The sequence below is a fragment of the Lasioglossum baleicum genome, chromosome 2 (assembly GCF_051020765.1).
Source record: "Lasioglossum baleicum chromosome 2, iyLasBale1, whole genome shotgun sequence".
In the NCBI taxonomy this organism is placed as follows: domain Eukaryota; kingdom Metazoa; phylum Arthropoda; class Insecta; order Hymenoptera; family Halictidae; genus Lasioglossum; species Lasioglossum baleicum.
The window spans coordinates 1238512-1265580 of NC_134930.1; the positions used below are offsets into that span (position 1 = coordinate 1238512).

General features: G+C 46.4%; 3 protein-coding genes across 3 annotated transcripts; 1 reads left to right on the top strand and 2 right to left on the bottom strand.

Annotated features, from left to right (window-relative positions):
• The first annotated feature begins 10051 nt into the window (after positions 1-10051).
• Positions 10052-10791, top strand: LOC143219763 (uncharacterized). Its single transcript, XM_076445642.1, has 3 exons — positions 10052-10504; positions 10626-10651; positions 10725-10791. Exons 1-3 carry the CDS (start codon positions 10052-10054, stop codon positions 10789-10791), a joined length of 546 nt encoding a protein of 181 aa, XP_076301757.1.
• Positions 10792-15374: 4583 nt separating this feature from the next.
• Positions 15375-21347, bottom strand: LOC143219770 (uncharacterized). The gene is made up of 3 exons (XM_076445650.1): positions 20208-21347; positions 18667-20000; positions 15375-15516 (listed from the first exon to the last, which is right to left on the bottom strand). Exons 1-3 carry the CDS (start codon positions 21345-21347, stop codon positions 15375-15377), a joined length of 2616 nt encoding a protein of 871 aa, XP_076301765.1.
• Positions 21348-21455: 108 nt separating this feature from the next.
• LOC143219774 (uncharacterized) lies at positions 21456-23909 on the bottom strand. The gene has a single exon (XM_076445651.1). The coding sequence runs from the start codon at positions 23907-23909 to the stop codon at positions 21456-21458; it is 2454 nt and encodes an 817-aa protein (XP_076301766.1).
• Between the last annotated feature and the right edge of the window lie 3160 nt (positions 23910-27069).

A 27069-nucleotide genomic window follows, 5' to 3' on the forward strand; every position in this document is an offset into this window, starting at 1 on the left:
GAGTGTGGAGAAATTTCAAGGCATCTGTGTGAAATAAACATACGAATTATTTATCGATTCGAAAGTGAACGTGAAATTCTGGATCGTCGACTTGACCGCGCATCCCTTAGGCCTTCTACCACCGGCTGTGCAGTTCGTCGACCTGGCCGTACGTCCCTCGGCTTTCGGTATTGCCGTATACCTTGTCACGTTAACCTTTTTCCGACGAGCGGTTTGACTCGCGGAAGCCGGTTAACTTCGGGCCTTGCAGGCGCTGAGACCAGGCCGCGTGCAAGCCGAGTACACGCGGTCCGCCCGAGACAAACGAGACTCGAGGATTCGACGATTTCCTCACGAAAAACGAAAGGTTCGGGCGCCAGGCACCGCAAGGATGCCACACGAAACGCGGAACAAGGCTCGAGCTCGGAGAAGCCGAGATCGAGGGTCGAATCTTCGAGATACGCGGATCGAAAACGACGTCGCGACTAGGCCAGATGGTTCGAACACGGGATGACTAGGACAGCCCTCTCGGCAGGACGGATCTCACAGGGAATCGAATAATTCGACTACGATATGGTCTCGAGCTATTTATTGTAGCAGTCGGTAAATTACAAAATCTGCGGCCACGTGACCGCGACCCGAGAGCCCGCGCTCTTCATACAAGATAGCGTGAAGGTGGTCGTTCGCCGCGCGGATGTCTTACCGATTTTGCTCGCACGATACCGCTGACAATTACCGTTGTTTCGTTCGCAACGAACTTCGGAAACGCGAGACGCAGATGATCGGCGAACTGCGAGACTGCCGCGATGACTTCCGCCCGTGATTCGCCCCGACGCGTACGCTAACGATTACGCGATCGAACGCCGACGAAAACCCTACGATGTTCGGCGAGAGACACAGGACTCGAGAAACGCGAAGATACCGAAAAGAATTACTCTCACGAAACGCGACTCCCCTTAGGACACTCTTTCGCACGTAATTTAAAGACGAAAACTCTCTCAAAATAATCTCGAAATCTCAAAGCATTCCCGAAACGAATGCGAGCGAATTATCGAGGACGGAATGGGAAGCATTCGTCCTCTCGCGACGAAGGTCGAGCCGTCGCGCAACGAAATACCGAATGGATCACAAGTGCGGCTTACCGTTTCTCGTTTTCGATGCCCTTTTTCGGAACTGCTCTCGATAGAACGTGAGGCACGGCCGGAACGTAGGTGGACTTCATCCTAGACACCACGAAAACCTCCAACGGGCACTTCTCGGTTTCCCGACGCTAAATTACAATTAGTTCGCAACGCGAGTGCAGAGCGCACGTCCTGCGATAACGAGAGCCAGCGCGACAGTGATCCATCGATTTTCGGCAATCTAGCGGATCGAACTCGGTTCCCCGCACTCGACCGCTTTTCCGAATTGCTTATGGCGTGTTTCCACGGCGTGAACTCTATGGCACAGGAGCGTACCCTCTTCGCGTCCTAGGGCCCCGGACAGTCATGAAATTGGTCCAGGAGCCTATCGCTCTCTTGACCGGCGGAGGGCCTTCCTCTTCTTGGCTACGAGGGCACCGACCCCGGGGTAGCTCTCCCTTGACGGGGCGAGACGGCGTCAGGTCTTCCAGTCCGTCACCTTGGACGAGGTGTTTAATAGAGCTACTGTCCTGGCGGCGCCTCCGGTTTGTTTGCCGAGTGTCCTCGCACCAAGCTCTAATTTCTCGAAATCGGCCATTTGCTTTTCCGTCGGGCGCTTCCTGGCCGCGGGGCGTCTGTTAGTTCCCCGTGACAATTCGGAAGGACGGTGGTTCCTTCTGCGCGTTCCCTATACGGCCCTGAAACTTGCCGTTCTCGGCACGCGCGAAAGATGTCATTAGGAGGTCCTCGATAATATCGGAATCTCTTAGAGGAGCGCTCTCGAATCCTGTATCGGTAACGTGTCCCGTTAGAGGGCGGTCCGGTCCTTTATCGCTCTCAAATATGCGCGGAATTAACGGAGAAGGGACGTCGCAAAAGTTGCAACGTCACAACTCCCCCCCCCCCCTTAAAATGGACCGGACCGACACGGTTTCGTCGCCCCCGTGATCCGCGGCTCGACAGGTGAGAGAGCGTTCCTCCCAAGAGACGTCCTTTTCAAAACGGAGCCTTCACCACGAAGTAACAAACACGCCCAACAAATACCCAACTCCTGCAATCGAAAAATCAAATTGTTCAGACCGGGTTTCGGACGAGAGGCGCGAGCATCAGTTGACCTTTTCAGTTCTCGCAAACAGGACTTGAATGCTCGTGTATCCCGGTCACGAGGGTGTACTCGTCAAGGGCCTACGATAGACCCTCAGCGCGCGTCACTGCCCTCGTCGGGGATCGCTTGGCGGTTCTTCTCGCGGCGATAGCGAGTCGGCTGGTCAGCCGTCCTGTCCTGCGGCGGAAGCGGGGTTAGGCGGTCGACGGGCAGCTCCTCTGGTTCCTACCCTGTCTCCTCCCTTGGAAACAGAAAGTTATTAAAGGAATGCTGGAGAGAAAGAAGGAAGGATGAAGAAGAGGGAAAGCTAGATAGATGGGGAGAAGAGAGAAAAAGACACTATTGGCGATGCGGAATGGGGGTAAAGGAGGTAGTAAGACTAAGAGAAGAGGAAGGCACAATAGAGGGGAAAGTAGTAAGCAGAGACAGGGAGGTACAGGACCAAGAAAGGATAGAAAAAGTGTGGAAATCAAGAAGTGTGCCCAGGTACAAAGAGATAAGAACGGTGGGGAGACCGAGATACCTGATAGGAAAAAGAGGAAGAAAAGGGGATAGGGTGAAGACGATAGCAAGACTGAGGTGTGGTAACGAGGAAAGAGCAAATAAATTCTGGGAAAAAGAAGGGAAGAAAGTATGCAGGATGTGTAGAGGAGAGGAGGAGACGTTAGAGCACCTAATTGGAAGATGTAGGGAGATGGAAGAAATAGAAGGAAAAATAGAAGAAATACTAGACGAAAGTGGGAAAGGTGCAAATTGGGGAAGGAAGCTAATTAAGAGAAAACAGAGAAAGAGTGGAGAAGAAAGAGATAGAGGAGTGGGAAACAAAATAGTGTATAAGTAGCGTTGGACAAGAGAGGGTAAAGAGAGATAGGGACAAAAAGTAGAGAGGAACAAAGATATACATAGTTTGTAAATTGTTTTGTAAATATTAAGATAAGCTAGAAGTAAGAAAAAGTAATTATGTAAGAAATGTGTCGAAATGCAGGAAGAAGAGAAAAAAAATGTAACGCCGAAGGGCATATATTTGAGAATAAAGATTATATATATATGTTGTCACGTCGTCTATCGTTTCGTAGCTGAAACGTTAGCGACACCGGGTATTTATAAGCGATACCGCCGGGCCGCGTTCGGCCGCGCGAAACGCGGTCCACCCGGGACAAAAATTGTACGCAGGTTCGTCGTCTCTCGAGATCTTCTAAGTAGAGTTCGGGCGCCAGGCACGGAAGGTGCCACGCGAAATTCGAGATTACGAACACTTCGAGAGACAGCCGTACGAACCTGCGACAATCGGAATTAGACGGAGATGGTACGTTAACGGTCACAGGGTACTACGCGGGTCGAACACGAGGCGTTCCCCGCGGCGGGAAGGTTTCTCACGCAATAACGACTCAGAGTTTCGGCTAACACAACTTTATTCGTCCGATGATGCTTACAGAACTGTGGCCGGCAACGACCGGCAGCGTTTTTAGGTTAGCCGGCGCGTGACAGGTGGTCGGCGACGACGGTTCGTCGCACGCGCGATTTGACCGTCTCCGGTCCTTCTCTTTACGCTTGGGATCCGGCAGCAACGTGAATTTAACGTCGGCGTACGCGAGCTTCACGTTCTACGCCCGAATTCCGATGGAAAATGCGATACAATAGTCTTCTCGTCGGCAGAACAAGCCGCGGAAATACGACGAGAGCACGTGGCGGCGTTGCACCGTGGGACGACTCGAGGTTCGATTCGAAACGACAGTAACGCGCGGATCCTCGAAAACGTAATGGTGCCTAATGCTCGAAACTCCCTTCACCGCGCGTATCGAGGTCAGGTCTACGCGCGGATCCTCGCTATCCGACCTCTAGCATGAGCACCCGAAAAATATATTCCCCGCGCGTTTGCTAACCGACGGATTCTCGCCGCCCGCGGATTACTTCGAATCCGTCTCGAATACCGGCAGCTACGAAATCAAGTCGGTGCTTCTACGACGCGATCGCGGACACAACACACTACCGAGCCAACACGAGAAGGATCAATTTATCGAAATGAGAACTGGCAGAAGCTTACCCAGGGCAACGACCGGTGGTTGACGTTCTCGTCCCTCTGTCTCCGGCAGCTTCGCTTCGCAACTATTAAACTGGTGACTATTAATACGCAGTTGTTAAGATTTCTAATACGCAACTAATCGGTATGAGAGCCAACGAAGAAGTGATCCTTCACGGTGTGACTCGGGAACGCGGAAGCGGAGCGTCCTCCCCTTGCCGCTCTCGTCCCCCCGCACGCAATTCGACCGATCGCTAACAGATTTTCGGACGGGGCCTAGCCCTGCGCGACGGTCCTTGGCGTCCTGCGATTCGATGATTCTCCGGCAGCGATGCGTGTTGATTCGCCGCTTCCTTTAGAGGTGATCGACGCGAGCCAATCCGGCAACTGATCAGGTTTCTCTTCGGATGAGGCGACGGAGAGACAGCTGAGCTCCCTTTCTTGGCATCGCCTGTCCTCGTCGGCGCCTCCAGGTAGTCTATCCTGGGCCGCGTTGATCCCTAACTTCCGTGGTGTGGGAGTTTACGCCGGTGCCGATCCTTTCTTTGTTTTTCGGCGGGAGAGGTGCTTCGGGCCCCCCCTTGGGGCCCGACTACGGTCCTGCAGATACGCGTCGCGCAATTGGCGCGACGCTCAAAAGTATTAGAACTCGCCCATGGGTCTCGTTCGCACCCAGGGCGAGCGCTCGCCACGGCGCCTCCCGCGTATTTGGCTGCCAGAGGGTGACCCGGTCTTCCGATAACCGGCATCGGGTGACGCTGGCAAAACTGCCACGTCACAATGTAAAGAAAGTATACCTTCTTTAGTTTTGGAATTTGCCGCGCTTCCCATGCTCCGCGCGTCTTTACTTTAATCACCGATAGATGGAGCGACAATGAGCAGAAGAATTGAAGAGAGAGAGAGATAGTAATTACGCAATAGAGCGCACGTGCAAAATACAAAGATTAACAGAATAAACAAAATTAGTAGTGTAGGCAGAGAAGTGATAATAGGAAATTTTAATTGTCGTTTCTTTGTTTACAGGTAAGGTTGTAAATAATGTAAATAATTGTTGTTAATGAATAAAGACAAAATTTTCTTTGTTTACAGAGAAACAGATTTTCGCTTACTCATTATCACCTAAATAACTATTGTCTTACAAAACGACAATTCTTGTTTACAATGGCAAGAAAACTACAATTCGCATTTAAATATGTGGCATCACCAGGCGATAAAAAGACAAGTGTAGTTGTCATAACCTCTATTACAACAGAAGACAATAGGAAGTATGTGCTGCCAGAAGCTGAAAAGTCTGTAAGCCGCCATAGCGAATTGATAAAAACAGAGAACTATAAAAGAGTGAAAAAAAGCTTCAATCAAAGAGGCCAAGAAATAATAATATGGATTACATGCACAGAGGAAATGAACAAGACTTATTTCGATGAATATGGTAATATAATATTTAATGATTTGTGTCTAGAACAGATAGTGGAAGAAACTATAGTAGAACCCACACAGAAGAAGGGAAATCAATTAAATCTAAGAAACATAGCAGAAAAATTTATGGTGGAAAAATTTGCATGTAAACACTCAAATGCAAAACAATGGTTGCAGACATTTGAGAAAGAATGTAGAAGATTTGAAATCAGTGAAGATAGCACGAAGATTGAGATACTGAGATTATTCCTGGACAAGGCATGTTTAGACTGGCACTCAGCAACACTAACAACGTTGACAATGGAAGCTAGATGGTCTGAATGGAAAAAGAAATTCTTGGAGTCATTCGCAGAAAAAGGATGGAGTACAGGAATATATGCTGTATACTATAGGTATAAAGAAGGTTCGCTGATGGAATATGCTATGAGGAAAGAGAAGCTATTGCTAGATATGGATAATGATATTGGTACAAAGACTCTGACGATGCTTATAGCAACAGGATTACCTGAATTTGTTAGAAACAAAATAGATAGAGAAAATTGTAAAAGTTCAACCAAATTACTACACGAAATCAGAAAATGGGAAAATCTAGTGAGTAAGAACAGTTTTACAAAAAAGAAAGAGGAAAGACAAGACAATAAGAAGAAATTTGAAGAGAAAAAACCATGTAAAAACTGTGAAAAATTGAACAAAGGTACTAGATATCATCCAGAGGACTCATGCTGGTTTAAAAAGAAAAATGAAAATGAAACCACAGTAATTGGAAGCAATTCAGTGATAGAAGTGGATTTAAATACAGAACAAAAAACGAATGATCACACCATTGATTAAGATAAAAATACTATTAGAAGAGAAGTTAGAGGTAAACGCAGCATACGACCCAGGTTCCCAAGTCTCTCTAATAAATTCAAAATTAGTCAAAATAAAAAAGAAAACAGAAGATATAAATAAAATATTTTTAAAAACAGTCAATGGTGTGACACAAACAAAAGGTTTAGTAACTATTAAAGTAAAAATTTTTGAGAAGGAGGAATACATGGATGTATTCACTGTGGAAAGAGACGATTTTGAAGATTTTCTTATTGGCTTAGACATAATAAAGAAATTCAAACTAATTCAGGATGAAAATTTACAAATATCTCAAAAGAAAGAAACACAAATAGGAAAAAAGAATATAAATACATCGAATGAGAATGAAGAAATAAAAGAAGTTAAAGTTAATTTTAACGAACATGTGAATGAAGACGAATTTAGAATGAATCTAGACCACTTGGACGAGATAAAAAAAATTAAGATAAAAAACCTTATAGAAAAGTATAACGTCATATTCGCAAAAAATAACTAGAGGGGTGTTGTTGCTCGCTCGCTCCGCGAGCTTCGCAAGTAGGGTTGTCGTAGCTCGCTCGCTTTGCGAGCTCGCGAGAAGGTTAGAGGTACGGATGTTATTTGGTGTGTGACTCTCCACGAGCCACACAAAGAACTTCCCGATTCGTTAGTTGCAGTATATTATTATCAATATTAGGTGTACGTTTTAATAAGATTATACGTTTTCAGGGAAATTCAATAGTTTTCTACTTATCAAAATGTTTGCTATATGGCGTCGCGTTAAACCAACATCGTATGCTCGTTGCTCGCTTGGTTCCTTGTTATAGCAGAGTAATGTTGCAAAATAAATTGCAAATGCTCCACAATCAAACGCATTGTTTTGATATTGTACTCTGTGAAATATATATTTCTTATTATATTTGTGTAAAGGGCATTCAAATAATCTATTACATCATGGTTCAAATGATTAGCATTAAAACTATCATAAATGTGTACATTGCCGTTACCATCAGATCTTGTGCAAATCCAATGTCCTACTACCTTTTTTCCAATTTCACCAGTGTATATTATCTGAATATTCGTCTCATGTTCTGGGATCTCTTGTAAATTACTCAAAAAAGCTCGAACGTAACCAGTATCTTGAGCAAAGTTGTATATTCCACGCTCGATTAGATTTCTGTTCATAATTTCGTGAAATAAATTAATATGTTTATCTTGTAAATAACAATCAGGTTTTATGACTTCTTTACATTCGGCTGTTTCTAAAGCATAGTTATAACCATTGAGGAAACATTCTGCAGGCACTGCATATTCATAATTATTTTGCTCGATATGCTGGTCCGAGATCATTATACATTCATCAAAATTTGTAAAATTTTCAGGATTCATTTTTTGATTTGTGATAGTTACATCTGTTTTCTCTACATTCTCTTCTTTTTTATATTTGACAACCTTCTTATCGAGGATTGCATAAATGGGCTTATGATAGCTGAAATATGTTTCATAAACACCGCAATCTATATCATCAACATTTGAGAAAATGATATCTATTTGCGTATTCAAATTGGTCGTTATACTATTGGATGGTAATTTAGTTTTTAAATTGTACTTGTTCAAAAGGTTAATCAAATAATTATTACCATTATCCTTGCAATTTAATATATTGTAATTGAAATCACCTATCAAAATCTTTTCACTTTCAATTGTAATTTTATTCATTATTCGTTGTACAACGCTACCAAACATAGAATTAGTAGCTTTTGGTGATTTATAACCACTTATTATATAATAATTTCTGATTTTAAAAGTAAACAGTTCTACATGCGCATTTGAACTAAATTCCTGTTCAACAAATAATTTTTCTATTAATAATTCTGTTTTTCCATAAAAAATTAATCCGCGGCTGTTGTTGTCAATGTCGGATCGGAATAATATATCACAATTTAAAATATTCAACTCATCATCGGTTTTCGTTAATGTTTCACTAAAAATTAATATATCGCTTCGCTGAAACCATGAATCTTTATTTACATGAATTAATTTACTTGTCAAAGTACCAATATTTTGATATATTAATCCGTTACTTAATCCGAACTATTAATCCGTTCTCATTGACCAAATTATTGAATGATAATTTTAATTGTTTGGTTTTACGCAAACGATACAATTCATCGTTAGCCGGGTTTGCAGTATTGATCTTGGTTTTCTTCGATACTGTTAATTTAAATTGTCCCAAAATATATAAACCGAGCTCAATTTTGAAACTCTGCTCAGTGCTACATACAACATTTGTAAAGTTCGCCTTTCTGATTTTTTAAAATCCAAACATACTTTCTCGTATGTTTGTCCCTGACTTTTATGAATCGTAATCGCTTCAGCAGGAACCACTGGAAATTGACTACGTGTGATTTGATATTTTTCCTCACTCGACATATTTACTTGATTCGATATTTTTATTATTGGTGTAAAATTTTGATCAATATTTGCATTTTTCATATAATCACGATAACGAGTTCTTACTTTCACTCCTACTCTGGCCAATTGAAAATCTAACCACAATATAGACGGAATTTTAGTATTTTCTTGAAAAGTAATAAATTTTAATATTCCGCATGTGTGTGTGTGTGTGTGCTCCATTAACCAATCCGTTTTCAACATCAATGTTATTAATAATTATCATATAGTTTATATCAATTTTCAATTTAATCTCAGTTAATAATTCGTTTTGAACTGATTGTTTTTTTAAAGATTGTAATATAAATTTTTTTTTGTACTTTCATCGATATTCTTCGAAAATGTATTCTCGGGAGTAGAGATGATTAACTCACTCTTGCATTGGGATAATTTTCGATTATTGTAAACGTAAACATCATCGTAAGGTACAAAAAAAATGTAAAAAAAATTTTTTTTTTTAAATTTTAAAAAAATCGAAAAAAAAATTTTCTGTGTAATTACGTTTGTTTCTTCGGTGGAAACTTTCCGTTCTCTCGTATAAATTGCATTGTTGAATGAACTTCTTTCGAAAAAAACTAAAAAAACTACTTGACCAAAATGGACCAAAATCTAATCAGCTCTAAGTTACAGCGGGGCACATCGATTGCATCATTCATCATCCTGGTCGCGTTGTTACTTTTTCTGAAAACGTTAACGAAAAATTTGATTACATAGAAACGGCCATACGCGCACACACACACACACACACACACACGAACATTTTGCTGAAAATAGTCTAAAATGACTGCAATGACCATGAAACGTGAAGATCTGCTAAAAAATCGATTTTCGATTTTCGGGGTCATTACAATAACTTCCCTATAAAATCGGGAAGTTAATTAATAGAAAAAGATGGAGTGTTCTATAAAAAAGTTAGAAGTAAAGAAAAGATAATTTTATCTGAAAAGTTAAGCTTAGAATTAATTAAAGAAATACACTCTGAATGGTGCCATATAGGGATTAAACAAATTATGAATAGGATATGCCCTTATTATACAGCTGAGAGCATAACTGCAAATATAAAAAAAAGTATGTCAAAATTGTGAAATATGTATTAAGAACAAATCCAGAGGGCAAGGAAAATATGGGCTGATGTCACAATTGGGACCAGCAAAAGAACCGTTCGAAATAATGTCGATAGACACCATTGGAGGTTTCGGAGGACAAAGATCAACAAAAAGATACCTCCACCTGCTAGTGGACCATTTTACAAGATACGCGTTCATTGTAACGTCAAAAAATCAGAATACAACGGACTTCATCAAGTTGGTAAATAAGGTGCTAGAAACAGACAAAATCGGAGTAATACTTGCCGATCAATATCCGGGAATAAACTCAAGAGAATTTAAGAAATTCCTGGTAGAAAATGACGTCAGACTAATTTTTACGGCTGTCAATGCGCCCTTCTCCAACGGTCTGAACGAGAGACTGAATCAGACTCTAGTCAACAAAATAAGATGTAAAATAAATGAGAAGGAAGAAAAAAGAGCTTGGACAACAATCGCTGGAGAATGTATTGACAGATACAATAAAACAGAGCATACGGTAACCGGCTTTACGCCTAAGTATTGTAACGTTGCAAGCGTGCGACGTCACTTCGCCGTTTGAAAACGGCCAAAGAGCCGAATCGCGTGTGAACCGGACTGACCTCTAACGGTCCCGAAAGCCACCCGCAGAACATAAGAGCGTTCCGTGAGGAAAATCTTCCGATTTCGTAACAACTTGCTAATGCCATCTGTTGTGCGTACGGAATACGACGTTACAGGGAAATGCCGAAAATAAGGAAAGCGTACGAGTCCGAAAGGGTGCCGAAGGATCGACTAACGAATTAAAGAATGGCCAATACGATCGGATCCGGTACCGGAACCAGCGAATAAGTCACCACACACGGGCGAACAAACCCGGAGGCGCCGATGTGGGACGAAGAGATCCTGTTGCGAACATCGACATATTTAATAGTCCCGCCGCCGTCTCATCCCGCTCAACCAGGATCTCAGCGTGGGTGGTGTGACGGACTTGCTGGCGAGGATTATGCAATCCGCTCGCCAAGAGCGAGCGTGAATTATGTTGTCGCGGTGAATTATTTAGTCGCGGAAAGTCTGGGGCCCTAGGACTTTTTCGTAGTTGCGATCCTGCGAAAATCTAGTTGCGTTGCGAACGGCACCAATCGGAAAATTCGGCAGAACGATAAGAGTAGGGGGAACTAGAATCGATGCGTTCCGTCGATGCGGATCGAGGGATCACTGTCGCACAGAGACCCGAATATAATAGACGCGTCGGAATACTTTCGCCAATCTCGTCCTTTGTACCGAATATCGACTAACAAGGGAACATATTCAGATGCGAAATTCGGATTTTGATAAAACTTTGGGAGTTTATAGTTCTTTGAAAAATATTTGACACGTATTTTTTTTATCGGCAACCATCCACTTTGAAGGGGTGAAAACAGCCCTCAAAGTTGGAGGTCAAAACCATACTTTTTGAGATATCTCGGAAACCAGAGGTCGAAAAAATTTGAATTTTTTTTTAAATTGTGTGTTTTTCAATGGGCAATGTAGTCGCGCAAGGAAATTTTAACAAAAGTTTTTTGTTTAAACAATAAATCCGCGCTAAAATTAAAATCGACTAACGCGCTCCGTGAGCGACCATCTTTCGCAAAAGTGTACAAGGAGCGCGGGCTCCTGTATATTTTATTTGACGACCATTAAATGAAGAGAGCCTATTCCGACTAGTTGATTCTTGATCTGCGAGATCCGTCCTGCCGTGAGGGCTGTCCCCGTTACCTCCTGTGATCGAACCATCTGGCCGTTCGCGTCATTGTTTCACGCCGCGTTTCGCGGAGGCTCGACTCTCGAGCTCGGCTTCGCCGACCACGAGGACTTTATCGTGTTTCGCGTGGTATTTTCTAATACCTGGCGCCCGAACTGGTATCGCGTCGTTCATTCGAGCCTCCTCGGAAAATCGCCTTTGCACCGGGAGGACCGTGTCTGCACGGCCGCGCACGGCCCGGTCTCAGCGCCTATAAAATCCCGGGGTTGACCGTTTTTCGTCGACCATACAACCGTGCGAAAAAGGGACAACGTCGCAGTATTTATTGGATGGCGCAGATACCAGTATCTTACCTGAAGAAATAAAAAGAAGATATAATAAAAAAAGTTGGATAAGAGATAAAGAACTAGCTCTAGAAAGAACAAGAAAATCACACGAATATAACAAAAAGATATTTAACAAGAATAGAAAGAATCACCGGTTTAACACAGGAGATTTAATATATATAGAAAACAGCAATAGGTTGAACAGAAAGAAATTAGACGAATTGAGAATTGGACTTTTCGAAATAATAGAAAAGATATCAGATTCATTATACAAGATAAAAACAGGAAAACGAAAACAAGAAACTGGATTCTTCCACGTAACAAAATTACTTCCACCATCAGAAGACGGAGACGAAGACTGATAATTATAGGAATTTTCATCCCAGGGAGGGGGGGAGATGTAAAGAAAGTATACCTTCTTTAGTTTTGGAATTTGCCGCGCTTCCCATGCTCCGCGCTTCTTTACTTTAATCACCGATAGATGGAGCGACAATGAGCAGAAGTGTGGGCTCGGCGCTGCACTCGTCCAATCACGAGGCTCCGCGCCTGCGCACAAGCGTCTAGAGAGCGAAACGCTCTCGTGAGCCGTTGGCTCGACCTGTTCGTTTCTCGATCTCTTTCAGACAACACGTGTTGTTCTGCGCTCCTGCATTTTCATTAAAGCACATTCTTGTTCACCACGTTGTGGTTTTCCGTTCGACCATTGTTTAAACAGTCGGGATATTGTATCTCTGTGTTGTGTGGACTTTACCGCGAAATAAATCGTGGTAAACGGTGATATCCTGGAGCATTTCTTTTCCTCGACGAAATCCCTCGTTGACCGTGTCATACTTCGTGAGAGTGTAGGCTCACGAACAAGTTACCTACACTGGTGACCCTGAGTTAATTATCGGTACACCACGTGCGAAGAGACGGTGGAAGATCCAGTCACTCCACATTTGTGACCCCTTCACCCTCTCATTTCCACAGAAGTGTGGGCTTTCTAGCACCGACTGAAGGAAGGTGCGATAATGACGCGTAACGGTAATGCTGTACCGTCGCGGGCTTCTCCGGGTGATCGAGTCCACTACGATCGTTCCACGTGGTCGGAGGTTAAATGAATCGAGATCACGGAATGCACACCAAACTATTTATTTGAATAGACCGCGGGTGCAAATAAACTCGCGGTTGAGGATTAATGTTGAATTGCCGATGCAAAGTATATGTGCGACAGTACCGCAGCCTATACTTGAATTCTATTTGAAACGTGTTCACGGCTCGCCAGTTAGAGAAACAGTGTGGAGACACGATGGTTGTCGTTCGGTGCGGAGGAGCAGGAAGCTCACCACTCCTCAGCCATACCAACTTTGGCACGCGTCGCCTAGCGCGGCGTTCGCCCTAGGGATAATCCCTACAGAAGTATAGGAAAGGTGTTTGCATGCATCGGTTGATACATGCAATACTGTGTTTAATGGTCGGTTAAAGATCAACACGTGTCGAGTCCTACTTCTCAACACGTGGAATGAATTTGGTACACTCGCGGATCACCGAATGACTGTATACACGACATTTATTAACGTTGACACGAGATGTACACGGATGTGCTAGTCAGTAGCATACAATTATACATAGATTAACTTAATATGTATTGAGAGTTTGAGAGCCACCCAAATGGTGGATCAAAACTAGTTGAAAGAAACACGTCTGAACTGTTCGAGCGCACGAGGAAGAAGAACGATCGACACGATCAGCGTGTCGTTCGGAATAACGCATACGGTCGTGCGCAGGCGCGGCAGCTCCCCACTACGCACAGATGCGGAGTGGTACGCGCGACCCCACACACTCCCCCCCTAGTGCGTTACTGCAAGAAACGCATGATATAAAATAAATTCATACTGCAGCAACTGCACTTAACAATGGGCGATGCAAAAGAGGTGAGCCAAAGGGCTCAGCTCGAACAGAGAACAATATATAGAACTTCCCTTGGAAAGGGAAAAAAAAAAATTTTTTGCGACGAACGCAGAATATTATCCTTTTTACAATGCAAAGGATTTTCTATGCGTCAAGGGCTGTGCTGTGAACGATAAGGGGAATCCCACGATGCTAACGCATCATCGATTCACAGCACTGCCGATGGAAAGAGAATTCCAAAAGAATTATATGATACAGTATTTAGTACTTCCCTTGGAAAGGGAGAAAAATGCGACGAACGCACAATATGATGCCCGGGCAACGCTGCATCTGAATAAAGCTGCAGACGCGTCTGTTCGCACCTGTTTCTGACTCACGAGAGCGCGAGGAACCCCATGGTTACACGAAACAATTACGCGGAGTACGCGATTATATTAATTTTAACCAATAAAGGTAAAAATGCGATAACCCCACGGTTACGCTAAACAAATACGCGGAATACGCGATTGTGTCAATTAGTCTCAACCTAAGCGGGAGAAGACATGGGACTCCGGTCCATCTATAACTAATGAGGGCGTGACTCGATAATTTGAGCTACGCCGAAGCGTTCACAACCTAGCCTAAGCTCGCGCACATGCGCGTTACAGGGAATAGCCAATACTCTAAACGCGACCAAAATTGTATGCGCTAGACAACGGGTATCCCTACGTGGTGCAGATACGAACTCATGCGACCGATTCGCGGAACGCGATGCGGAAGCACGAACGCACGTCCCTAAATGTTTCTGACTGTGATATAACGGTATCGCACTAGGCACCGGTGACGATGTCAACACAACAGACAGGCTAGGCACCGGAGACGATGTCATCTTGACAATAAGCACCGTTGACGATGCACGACGACAGGCTCCGTTGACGATGTCAGCCGACTTCAATGTGACCTTGGGCAGACCAAGCCACAAGGTGAACAGTTTAATGGCGTAGCAACAGAGCAGCGTCCTTCAGAGAGCCCTTGGGGACAATAGGCCCCGATGTAAACAGCCTCTGGCTCCGCAACAGGCAGCGTCCTTCGATGTGTCCTCGGGCAGACCAGGCCACGAGGCAAACAACAGCTCGAACGACGCAGGAACAAAGAGATGTCCCTCAGCGTGACCTCGGGCTAAACAGGCCACGAGGTAAGCAGCAACGGACAGCAAGCTCGGCGTGACCTCGAGATGACCAGGCCACGAGGTAGACAGCACACTGGATCTCTAGCAGATCGCCTCTTCCAGATGTGACGTCAGCGTTAGCTCAGCTCGCAAATATCGTGAAGGATATGAATTCCTCACGTGGCGAAACACAGCCGTGTCCGGGTAGTACTTCTGGAAACTTTCAGACCATAAGTCGAGCTCCAAACTTACCCAACACGCTGTAGTTGTCCGTGTCATCCTTTTAAAGTTGAATAGACTCTTCAGGCTGATGCGGAGGCTCGTCCTTCACAAATTTGACGGTTTGGTCAGTGGGCCGCTTGAATACGCAGCACCCGCCGTCTTGTTGAGCCGTGCAAGTATGGGCTGCACCAAACCCGCTTCTCCTGTGGCTCGAAACAGTAGTACTCAGCTCCAGACGTCCAAATCACGGTCACTGACGTGGCCAGGATGCATGTTCGAAGCAGTCGGGGTCACCAATTATAGGAAAGGTGTTTGCATGCATCGGTTGATACATGCAATACTGTGTTTAATGGTCGGTTAAAGATCAACACGTGTCGAGTCCTACTTCTCAACACGTGGAATGAATTTGGTACACTCGCGGATCACCGAATGACTGTATACACGACGTTTATTAACGTTGATACAAAATACAAGATGTACACGGATGTGCTAGTCAGTAGCATACAATTATACATAGATTAACTTAATATGTATTGAGAGTTTGAGAGCCACCCAAATGGTGGATCAAGACTAGTTGAAAGAAACACGTCTGAACTGTTCGAACGCACGAGGAAGAAGATCGATCGACACGATCAGCGTGTCGTTCGGAATAACGTATACGGTCGTGCGCAGGCGCGGCAGCTCCCCACTACGCACAGATGCGGAGTGGTACGCGCGACCCCACAGAAGAATTGAAGAGAGAGAGATAGTAATTACGCAATAGAGCGCACGTGCAAAATACAAAGATTAACAGAATAAACAAAATTAGTAGTGTAGGCAGAGAAGTGATAATAGGAAACTTTAATTGTCATTTCTTTGTTTACAGGTAAGGTTGTAAATAGTGTAAATAATTGTTGTTAATGAATAAAGACAAAATTTTCTTTGTTTACAGAGAAACATATATACAGGGTGAGTCACCAAACGTTACCACCTCAAATATCTTTGTTGTTTCTAAAGATACGTAAAATATGGTAAGGACAAAGTTGAATGGTACAATGGGGCTGACACGATGCAAAAAAAAAATTTTGTTTTTATGTCATTTTTTCAGAGATATGAAGGTGACCTTCATTTTTTTAAATGGAATGAGGTATTTTTTAATACATCAATCGATGCAGCTGGACATTCGTTATAATAAAGTACTAACCTATGTATGTCGAAAAGTTATTAGTTCAGGAGATATTTCAATTTAAATAACTCTAAAACACCATTACTGTCGTGATAAGACGTTACATAAGTAAGTAAACACTGACGTCGTAGTACGACAGTAATGGTATTTTAGAGTTATTTAAATTGAAATATCTCCTGAACTAATAACTTTTCGACATACATAGGTTAGTACTTTATTATAACGAATGTCCAGCTGCATCGATTGATGTATTAAAAAATACCTCATTCCATTTAAAAAAATGAAGGTCACCTTCATATCTCTGAAAAAATGACATAAAAACAAAATTTTTTTTTTGCATCGTGTCAGCCCCATTGTACCATTCAACTTTGTCCTTACCATATTTTACGTATCTTTAGAAACAACAAAGATATTTGAGGTGGTAACGTTTGGTGACTCACCCTGTATATATATACATATATATGGGAGGTCGTGAGTGGGGAGATCGTGAAAAGGGAGAGGGATAGGCAAAGGGCTGAGAGATGGGAAAGGATAGGAAAGGCTAGGTATAACAAATGGTATGGGGTAGTGAAGGGGGAGGGAGTGCCAGGGTATCTAAGGAAAGGGTGGGGGGAGAGCAGGTGGCAAAGGGTAGCCAGGTACAGGCTGGGAAACGGGATGAAAGGGGGGAAATACTGGATGGAGGATTACTGAATTTTTATAAAACTGGTATCTCCCATACTTCAATAGGAAATATGCATTTTTTTCGAATGTTTTAAAATATGCAATTTTTTAAAGACGTTTGCATAATTCGAAAATCTGAAAAGCATATGCATTAATAATCACGATGGGACACAACTATAACATATTAATATAAACGAGTTATGTACTCTGGAAACTTTAATATAAAACTCATTTCACGGCTATACATCAGATACATTGTATACATTGTTCGTTTCGTGTAAGCCGTTCGCTTCGGTGCGAGTAAGCTATCTTCTCACATCGGTGAGATCGGTGCTTTGAAAAATATATTGAATATATCTCTACAACAATTATATGGTTTAAAAAAAAGAAAAAAAAGTGTTTAACGAAAAAGAAAATCATTCGGTGTGGGATTCGATCCAGGGCCTGGATTCGATTCGCAGCGGGAGACCTTGCCTTCTGCACTAATCGTATCTGCTGGAAGTATTGTTCATATATTGAAATATAGGCAAATAAAATATTTTTAAAATTATTTTTTTAAGAGCATTGCATTTTTTTGAGTTTGTACTTTATTTTTCTGAATACAAGAATGTTCACTATTACATAATACACCTATTGTTTCGACTTCGACCGACGGTCGGAAAGCCTGAGTGCCGGGATCGCCCAGGTTTGGACGCGCGAGGAAAGGTAACGGTCACGATACAAGGATTAAAAGAAGACTCGCGGTGGACGATGTGATGGAGATCAATGACGAACGTTGATTTATTTTTATGACGAAAGAAGTGGAGCGCGCACGGCTCTGATTTGCGTAAGTGCTAAAGAAGCGCGGTTTACAAGAGCGTTGGAATCAAAATGTGTTCTCGGAGCGCGATGAACAAAGAGAGTGACCCCGCTTCGCCGAGGGGGTTCCCGAATAGGCCCAAGTCGACGAACGCGGTGGTCCGCGATTGGCGGATCGATCGCAGAGTCGATTGTTTCGGGATTCGAATCGAGGTAGTTTACGGGTCACGACGGCGAGCCGTTGAGAACGCGGTGTCGAAAATAATAACACGCGGCGTGTGTTCTTGAAATTGGTAGAAAAACCCGGCGTGTCTCAATCGACCGGTAAACCTCTCGATTCGAATCCCAAACATACCGCCCGCCTCGAAACACAGTTTCGAAACGCAACGTATCAAAAAAAGGAAAAACGTAAACGATAGTGGGAGTGCGTTTTACAATGCCCGGTAACGCTAAACCCAGAACGCACGCATGAGAGGCAACTCGGTGTCGCCGTGATCGCTTGGTTGGAGGTACAATAATGGACGAATTAACAAATTACGCTGGTCGCTCGGTTGGTCGCGGAGTAACGTGCGCGAACGCCGCCCGCCATGACGGAACGCATCGGGTCGCACGAGAAACGCAGGGTTACCGGTCGGCGGCGTCATCCGATTGATTCGCGAGGGGGGTGCGAGGGAAATGACGCTGGGAATGAACGCGCCCGACCGCAGCCGAACGGAGCTGGATTTACGTCGCAGATGCTGCGCTTTGAACGGGTAAAAGACATAATTTTACCAACGGGCGCTTGAATGTCGCCGTTGCCGTTTTGACGGTGACCACTCGGGTGTGACCGTCGTCGCCGGAATGCAATTGAGTTACGCGACCGAGCTCCCACTTACACGGAGGGAGTGTGGGATTCCGAAATAGGACTAGTTGCCCCGTGGAGATTGGAGGGTACGGTTTTCGCCACTTGCTTCGCTGTTGGAGGGTATTGATATAATCATCCTGCCATAACCTCCAGAAACGTTCCGCTGCGTGGCGAACTAGCTGCCAGCGGGAAAGGCGGTTTTCGCCGAGGTCAAGGTATGAAGGCTGAGGCGGTACCGTGAGCGAGGAGCCTACCAAAAAATTCCCGGGGGTGAGGGTTTCGTACTCGTCGAGGGTATCGGAGATCGGAGCAAGGGGGCGGGAGTTCAAGCAGGCTTCGATCGCGCAGAGGAGTGTCGTGAACTCCTCGAAAGTCAACATGCGATCACCGAGAACGCGGCGAAGGAGATGTTTCACACTTTTAACCCCCGCCTCCCATAGGCCTCCGAAATGCGGCGCCGAAGGGGGGATGAAATGCCACGTCGTGCCATCGGACGCTGTTTTATTTAAAAAATTTGGGTTTCTTATGGCGGCGCGATAGGCTGCGGAGAGTTCTCGGCAGCCGCCTACGAAATTAGTGCCGTTGTCTGAATAGACGGCCTCCGGTAGACCACGTCGAGAGCAGAACCGAAGGTATGCGTTTAGGAATGCCGGAGTGGAGTAATCGACGGCTAGTTCCAGATGAATCGCCCTCGTGGCCATGCAAATGAAAAGGGCGATGTAGGCTTTTCGCGAGGTGATACCGCGACCGGCCGAGGCACGAATGTGGAAGGGTTCGGCGTAATCCACCCCGCAGTGCGCAAAACAGCGGGCTGGCGGGGATAAGCGGGCGTCGGGTAAATTTCCCATGATTTGCTCGGGGACCGCAGCTCTTTCTCGAACGCATGTAACGCACGAGTGTATAATGGACTTCACCATGCTTCGGGCGCGGAGGAGCCAATAGTTCTGGCGGAGGGTGTGTAGGGTTAGTTGCACGCCGCCGTGCAACGTCTGAGTGTGGACCTGCTCGACGAGGAGGCGCACGATGGGATGCGGTGCAAGCAGAATTGGATGCCTCACTCTGTGTGGGCGAGCGGCGTGACGCAATCGGCCTCCGACGCGAAGAATGCCGTCAGCATCGAGGAACGGATTGAGCGAGAGTAGCGGGCTCTTTGGCGACAGACTTTGGGCTTGCTGGAGCGCGTGGAGTTCTTCGGGGAATTCCGCGGATTGAAGGTGCTTAATCCAAAAGATTCAAGCTAGAGAGACGTCTGAGGTCGAGAGAGCCTGTCCGGAAGGTCGACTAGGAGTGTCGGAGATGTTGCGGCGGCAGAGACGGCTGAATCTTATAATATAGGCCGTGACTCGTAGGAGTTTGGGCCATTTTGAAAATCGAGAGGCCAAATCCCACTCGATTGAAGGGGTGGCCGCGCTGTGGAACGACACTTTGACTTCCGGCAGGTCGTAGCCTTCCGGAAGGGGCGCCTGAGACGGCCACGCGGAAGCATCGAGTCCGAGCCACTCGGGACCGTGCCACCACAATTCATGTCGAAGGAGATCGTCGCTGAGGAGCCCGCGGGAAGCGCAATCGGCGGGGTTTTTTGCAGTAGGCACATGCTGCCAACTTGCATTCGGAAGTCGAGTCTGAATGTTCGCGACGCGGTTGGCAACATACGGTTTCCACTTGGACGGGTGCGATCTGAGCCATGCTAGGACGACGGTCGAGTCGGTCCAACAGAAGCACTTAACGGTGGCGTTTTCGAAAGCGGACAGAACGAACGCCATGAGACGGGACAGAAGCTCGGCGCCCTGTAGCTCAAGACGCGGGATTGTCACAGGTGTGAGGGGCGCGACCTTGGATTTGCCTGCTAGCAGTGACACGGTGATCTGACCTGTCGGAGAAATGCAGCGAGCATAGATGACAGCGGCGTATGCAATGTTGGAAGCGTCCGCGAAGCCGTGAAGCTCGAGGTGACCGTTAGAGTGAGAGTGGCCGGTCCACCGTGGAATTTGAACCTCTGCTAGTGACAGAAGGCGAGTGTAAATCGCGGTCCAGCGATCGAGTGCAGGGCCGGAGATCGGATCGTCCCATGCGATTCGGAGGCGCCACAGGTCCTGAATGATAACCTTGGCGGAGATAATGGCAGGGGTGACCCACCCCAACGGATCGTAAAATTTGGCAATTGTCGATAAAATTGTCCGTTTCGTTGAGGGAAGCGTGTTGGAAAGCGAGACTTGAAATTGGAAGGCGTCGCGAGACGGATTCCAACTGACTTCGAGGATTTTAACCTCATCATCGGGCGTGAGGAATTTTGAGCACGCTAGGCCGTGATCCGACGGATCCATGTCGGTGAGAAGTTCGGAATGGTTGCTCGCCCATTTCCGGAGTTTGAAATGCCCGCAGTGCAGCAGGCCGTTTAGTTGATCGCGGGACCGGCGTAGAGAAGGGATGTCATCGCCGCCGAATAGCACGTCATCTACGTAAATGTTCGACCGTAGGATGGGACGCGCGAGGGGAAAGCGAGAGCCTTCGTCCTCGAGAAGTTGCTGCAGTACTCGAAGGGCTAGGAACGGGGCGCAGGTCATTCCGTAAGTGACAGTCAGGAGCTGAAAGGGAGCGGGCTCGTCGCCGGGTGAATTTTGCCAAATGATCCTCTGATAGTCGAGGTCGCGGTCATCGACGAGGATCTGGCGCTACATTTTCGCGATATCGGCGGTATACACGTATCGAAATTTCCGCCATCGAAGCAGAACGGAGGGCAGATCGGACTGCAGCTTGGGACCGGAGAGTAGATGGTCATTAAGAGAGGTTCCGTTTGAGGTGACGCTGGACGCGTTGAATACGACGCGGAGATGTGTCGTCGCGCTGCCTTCTCGGAACACGGGGTGATGGGGCATGTACACCGCTTGCGTCGAAGATGTAGAGGAGGAGAGCGCGCGTCGCATGTGGCCGAGCTCTTCGTACTCGTGGAGGAACGCTCGATATTCCGAAGCGAGCGAAGAGTTCAGGCGGAACTTTCGCTGCAGCGAGCGATGAATTTGGTCCGCTAACGGGCGCGACTGCCCGATGTTTATTGGGGGGCCGGCACGGAACGGAAGACGGACCACGTACTGACCGTCGGCGGTACGAGTGGTGTTTGCGCGGAAGTGCGACTCGCACTGTTCCTCGTCCGGGGTGAGAAAGGAGCGACGGGGAACCTCTTCGAGTTCCCAAAATCGTTTGAGGTCTTGAGCGAGAGGGTCGTCTTGAGTGCAATGGTGCATAGATATTCTTGAGAACTCGCGGAAGTCGCTACGGACAGCATTGACTGTATCCGATTCGTCGGACTGACATGCTGTGGATCCGGAAATGACCCACCCGAAGATGGTTTCCTGCGCTACTGGCGATCCGCTGCGACATTTCCGCACCCCATCGAGAACGATGCTGGGGTAAACGTCCGCGCCAAGAATCAGGTGAATTGCGGATCGGTTTGACGGATCGGGGTCGGCCCATTCCAAATCCGCAAGGTGCGCTAGAACTCGCGAGTCACGGATGCGTTTCGGCGCGTACGTTGAAAGCGCAGGGAGCACGAGGGCAACGGTTGACATCGCGGGAGTCGCGCGCGAGCGGTGGGCTACCTGGAGGTGCACAGCGTGACGCACGCTCCCGGCGTGGACGCCGCCGACTGCTGAAATCGAAGTATTGACGCGGGTGCGCTTTGCTCGCAGAATATGCACCATCGCTTCGGTGACGAAACTTGTTTCGGAGCCTTGGTCGATCAGGGCTCGGACGGTCACGCAACGACCGGAGGAGACGCTTAATTTTACAAGGGCCGTGGCTAATAGGACCGCGGAGCTCGGCTCTTCGCGGGTAGACGCGAGGTGAGCGCTCACCTCGGAACTGGCTGACACGGGCGCTGAGTTTCCGGATGGTGGCGGTGCTACGTCTTCGTGTAGGAGAGAATGGTGTCGTCGGTGACATACGCGACACGAATATTTGCTTGAACAGTCCAAAGTGGTATGCGCGTTGCTCAGACAGTTGAAACAACGATTGAGTTTACTGATAAGTTCGCGCCGACCGTGCGGGTTCCGCGATGTAAACTGCGGGCATGCGCTTAAATTATGAGATGCTCGACACACCGGGCATGGCGGAAACGTTTTCGTCGACGTCTGATATGTTGTGACGGCATGCACGCGGGAAGGACCGGCGGCTGGTTGCATCGTCGCGACGGGGCACACAGCGGCGGTAACGGACTCGCTTTCGGAAAATTCTTCGAGCCCACGAACGCGAGAATCAACAAAATTCGACAGCAGCTCGAAGGGCGGCGGTGCAACGTCGTCGCTGATTTTTAGTTTCCAGGCTTTTCGCGACGACGTGTCCAGCTTCTGGGATACCAGATGGACCAGTATATCGTTCCAGAGATCTTCCGGTTTCCTTCCTAGATTTTTCAGCGACGCGGTGATGACGCAGACGCGATCGCGAAGTCTTTGTAAGTCGGCCGCCGACTCGTGAGAAAGCGCGGGCAGGTCGAACAATGATTGAAGGTGTGCGTTGATGAGACGTCGCGGATTTTGATAACGCTTCATAAGAGCAGTCCAGGCAACTGTGAAATTATCCTCGGTAATGGGAATATTTTCGATACATTCGAGAGCGCGACCCGTGATGGACGACGTCAGATAATGGAGGCGCGATACGTCGTGGAGCGATGGGTTTTTTATAATGAGGGCGGTGAAACGGTCGCGAAACGATTCCCACGTCGCGTATCGGCCATCGAATTCTGGCAAGTTTAAACGCGGAAGCTGATCGGCTGGTACAGGCGGAAGCACTTGCCCGTCGCAATGATTTGAAGGGTGACTTACGGGGACGCTGGTCAAATCGTCGAGCTGAGACGTCATGAACGCCAGGGTCTCCAAGTATGTTTCCTCCGTTTCCTCGAACTGATTCTCGGAGAAGTACGGGATCTTGGTCTGGTCCGCGGGAGGGATGATGGAGCAGACTCGGTCGTTTCCGGTGTTGAATTTCTGCCAGTGGTCCTGCAGGTGGGCGATTCTAGTACGCAGTGTGGCCTTGGTCCATTTCTCCTTCCCCAGCTTCCTCAGATTGAGAAGACTGCGTCCGATGGCTCGCTTCGTTTGGAGTTGGCTTTCGATTGCCTCTACCCCCGCCATGATAGTAGATATTTCCGTTCTCGATGTGGCACCGTACACTTTCTCGCGATCCGGCTCGAAGGACCAATGTTTCGACTTCGACCGACGGTCGGAAAGCCTGAGTGCCGGGATCGCCCAGGTTTGGACGCGCGAGGAAAGGTAACGGTCACGACACAAGGATTAAAAGAAGACTCGCGGTGGACGATGTGATGGAGATCAATGACGAACGTTGATTTATTTTTATGACGAAAGAAGTGGAGCGCGCACGGCTCTGATTTGCGTAAGTGCTAAAGAAGCGCGGTTTACAAGAGCGTTGGAATCAAAATGTGTTCTCGGAGCGCGATGAACAAAGAGAGTGACCCCGCTTCGCCGAGGGGGTTCCCGAATAGGCCCAAGTCGACGAACGCGGTGGTGCGCGATTGGCGGATCGATCGCAGAGTCGATTGTTTCGGGATTCGAATCGAGGTAGTTTACGGGTCACGACGGCGAGCCGTTGAGAACGCGGTGTCGAAAATAATAACACGCGGCGTGTGTTCTTGAAATTGGTAGAAAAACCCGGCGTGTCTCAATCGACCGGTAAACCTCTCGATTCGAATCCCGAACACCTACAAAAGGTAAAGAAATATCGGAAAAGATTATTTTTATTTTTTTTAAGTACGATGCACTATATAAAAAATTCTGAAAAACATAACAACGGTGTTACGGATTAGGAGGGGTAGAACGAGTCACTTCACGTCGAAATACACTTTATTCCCCCCAACTTGGGTTCGTTCGAAATTGTCTACGAACTATGTACAAAAGAAGAGATGTAACAGGCCAAAACACAGCTCGTTTTGGCCAGAACGTACAATAAAGATTTTGTGAGATGATAACAAGATGAGTTTAATTTTGTTAAGAGTAGTTAGAGATTCACGTATAGCGCCGTGAATCCCGTTGTTAGAGCGGATCGACTTACTCGCGAAAACCGGTCAAGAGACGCGCGACGTTTTCGGTTAGAGAGAGCGAGAACAATTGATGAACGTTGAGATCGGAGTCGAACAGCTGGTAGTTTACCGTCACCGTCGAACTAGTGATTGGCACATCGATAGAGCGATCAGCCAATAGGAATCCCCTTTTTGGGGTCGATAATCGATCCTAATGCGATGGAGGCAATACCGCATTGTTTACACTGCCGACATCGCAAAAATGTATCGGCAGATCCGAGTGGACTCTCAGGACGTTGATTATCAGCGAATCCTGTGGCGAAATTCGCCATCCGAACCAGTTGATGAATATCAACTTCTGACTGTCACCTATGGCACTACATCCGCACCATTTCAAGCGCTTCGAGTGATGAAGCAATTGAGTCAGGATGAGGTGCTAAATTTCCTCTCGCCATTCCGGTTCTTCAACATCAAACTTTGTTGATGACTGTCTATTCGGCGATGACCAACGATATACGTGACCAACTGAACAACGTACTGGCAGCCGCTTGTTTTCGCCTAAGAAAATAGGCAAGTAATAACCTTTCCATGTTGACCGCTATTGATCCCTCCGATGATGGTCTCGCCACCAGTAAGGCCCTCTAAGTCGAGGGAACCGTTCCTCTCTCAGGAATTATTCCGAAGCCTGCGTAGCGCCCGCTCTCAGGACTCCCTTCGTGTGTGGCGACCGCCCGCACTTACCCCTGTGGCGCCCGCCCTAGGGTATCCCTTCCACGTGGCGCCCGCCCTTGGACACCTCTCTTATGCATTCCGGTCCTCAACTCACCCTAACCTGCCTTCGCAACGACTATTGGATCTTGCGAGCGCGAGCAACTGTACGTGCTGTTTTACACCAGTGCGTCGCGTGCACTCGTGAACGGGCTTTAATACCAAACGAGCTCATGGGGGACCTGCCAGAATCGCCCGTTACTCAAGTCGAGAGAGCCTTTATTCATAAAGGGGTCGACTATGCAGGCCCAATCCAAATTCGAACTGCACAATCCGAGTACAAGCGCTCGATAACCAAACCTTGTTTTCTCCCGGTCGCCATCAACGAGATGAGCGAATCGTCCGTGACATAGTCATGCGCATTTGCAGCGTTGATTCAGTTTTCGATTTTATCCGCGTGTACAGGGTGTCACGAAATTATATGTCACGGCCACCATAGCGTGATTCCACACCTACGATTTAATGGAAATTGACCTAAAAAACTCCCCGCAAAATTGACCTCGACCATGAAAATCAAGGTCAAAAAAACAAAAATTTTGTTTATTTAATCGTGTTCTACTGATCATAAGGACCAACTTTGTGAAAGAAACCATGGGTCGCATCTCAACCGTTCTCTCAAAAAATGATGTTGCATTTCTTATAATTTTTGCAGCTTCTTTATTTGCAAAATTTTTACATTAATCTACGATATATAAGTAAATTGCATACTAATCTTATTGCTTAAGTGAACTGCAGGCTGCAGGTCAACATTGCAGATCAGGTGAACTATTGCTGGCGACTAAAATGGTGGAAAAAAAAACATTTTCTTAAGGAATGTCGTGAAATTTGTGCGACAATTAACATTTTTGCATGACATAAACATAACTTCTGAGACACTTACTCTATTCGGTTTATGTTCCTTCTCTGAACCCACAAAATCCCACCATTAGTTCGGATTATTCGAAGAAGGCGTGCCTGCTGTCCAGCTTCAATATGTCCACCTCTGCGGTTCATACACTCCCGCAAACGAACTTCAATGTTTTTGCGAATTTTCTCACCAAGATTGGGAATTGATCGAAGATGGTTAAAAGCTTCTTCAATCTTATGCTTTAATTGATCAACTGATCTGAACTGTTGCCCTGAGCGATAAACAATGTCTTTCACTGCACCCCAGAGGAAGAAATCCAGTGGTGTCAAATCTGGTGAACGTGGAGGTCATACGTGTGGTGCAGGTCTACGTCCTACCCACCGTGATCCAAATATGTCATTTAAACATTGGAGAACCGGTTGACTGTAATGAGGAGGAGCACCATCATGCATGAAATAGACGGAATGACGCCTATGTCGTGGTATAATTTGCCGCAGTTCACTAAAGAAGCGAGATCGGAGAAACTGCAAATATGTTGCACTAGTCATCCGTGTAGGTAAATAAATTGGGCCAATAATACGGTTTCCAATTATTCCTGCCCATTCGTTAATGGAGAACCTTCCTTGATTATATCTTGGACATA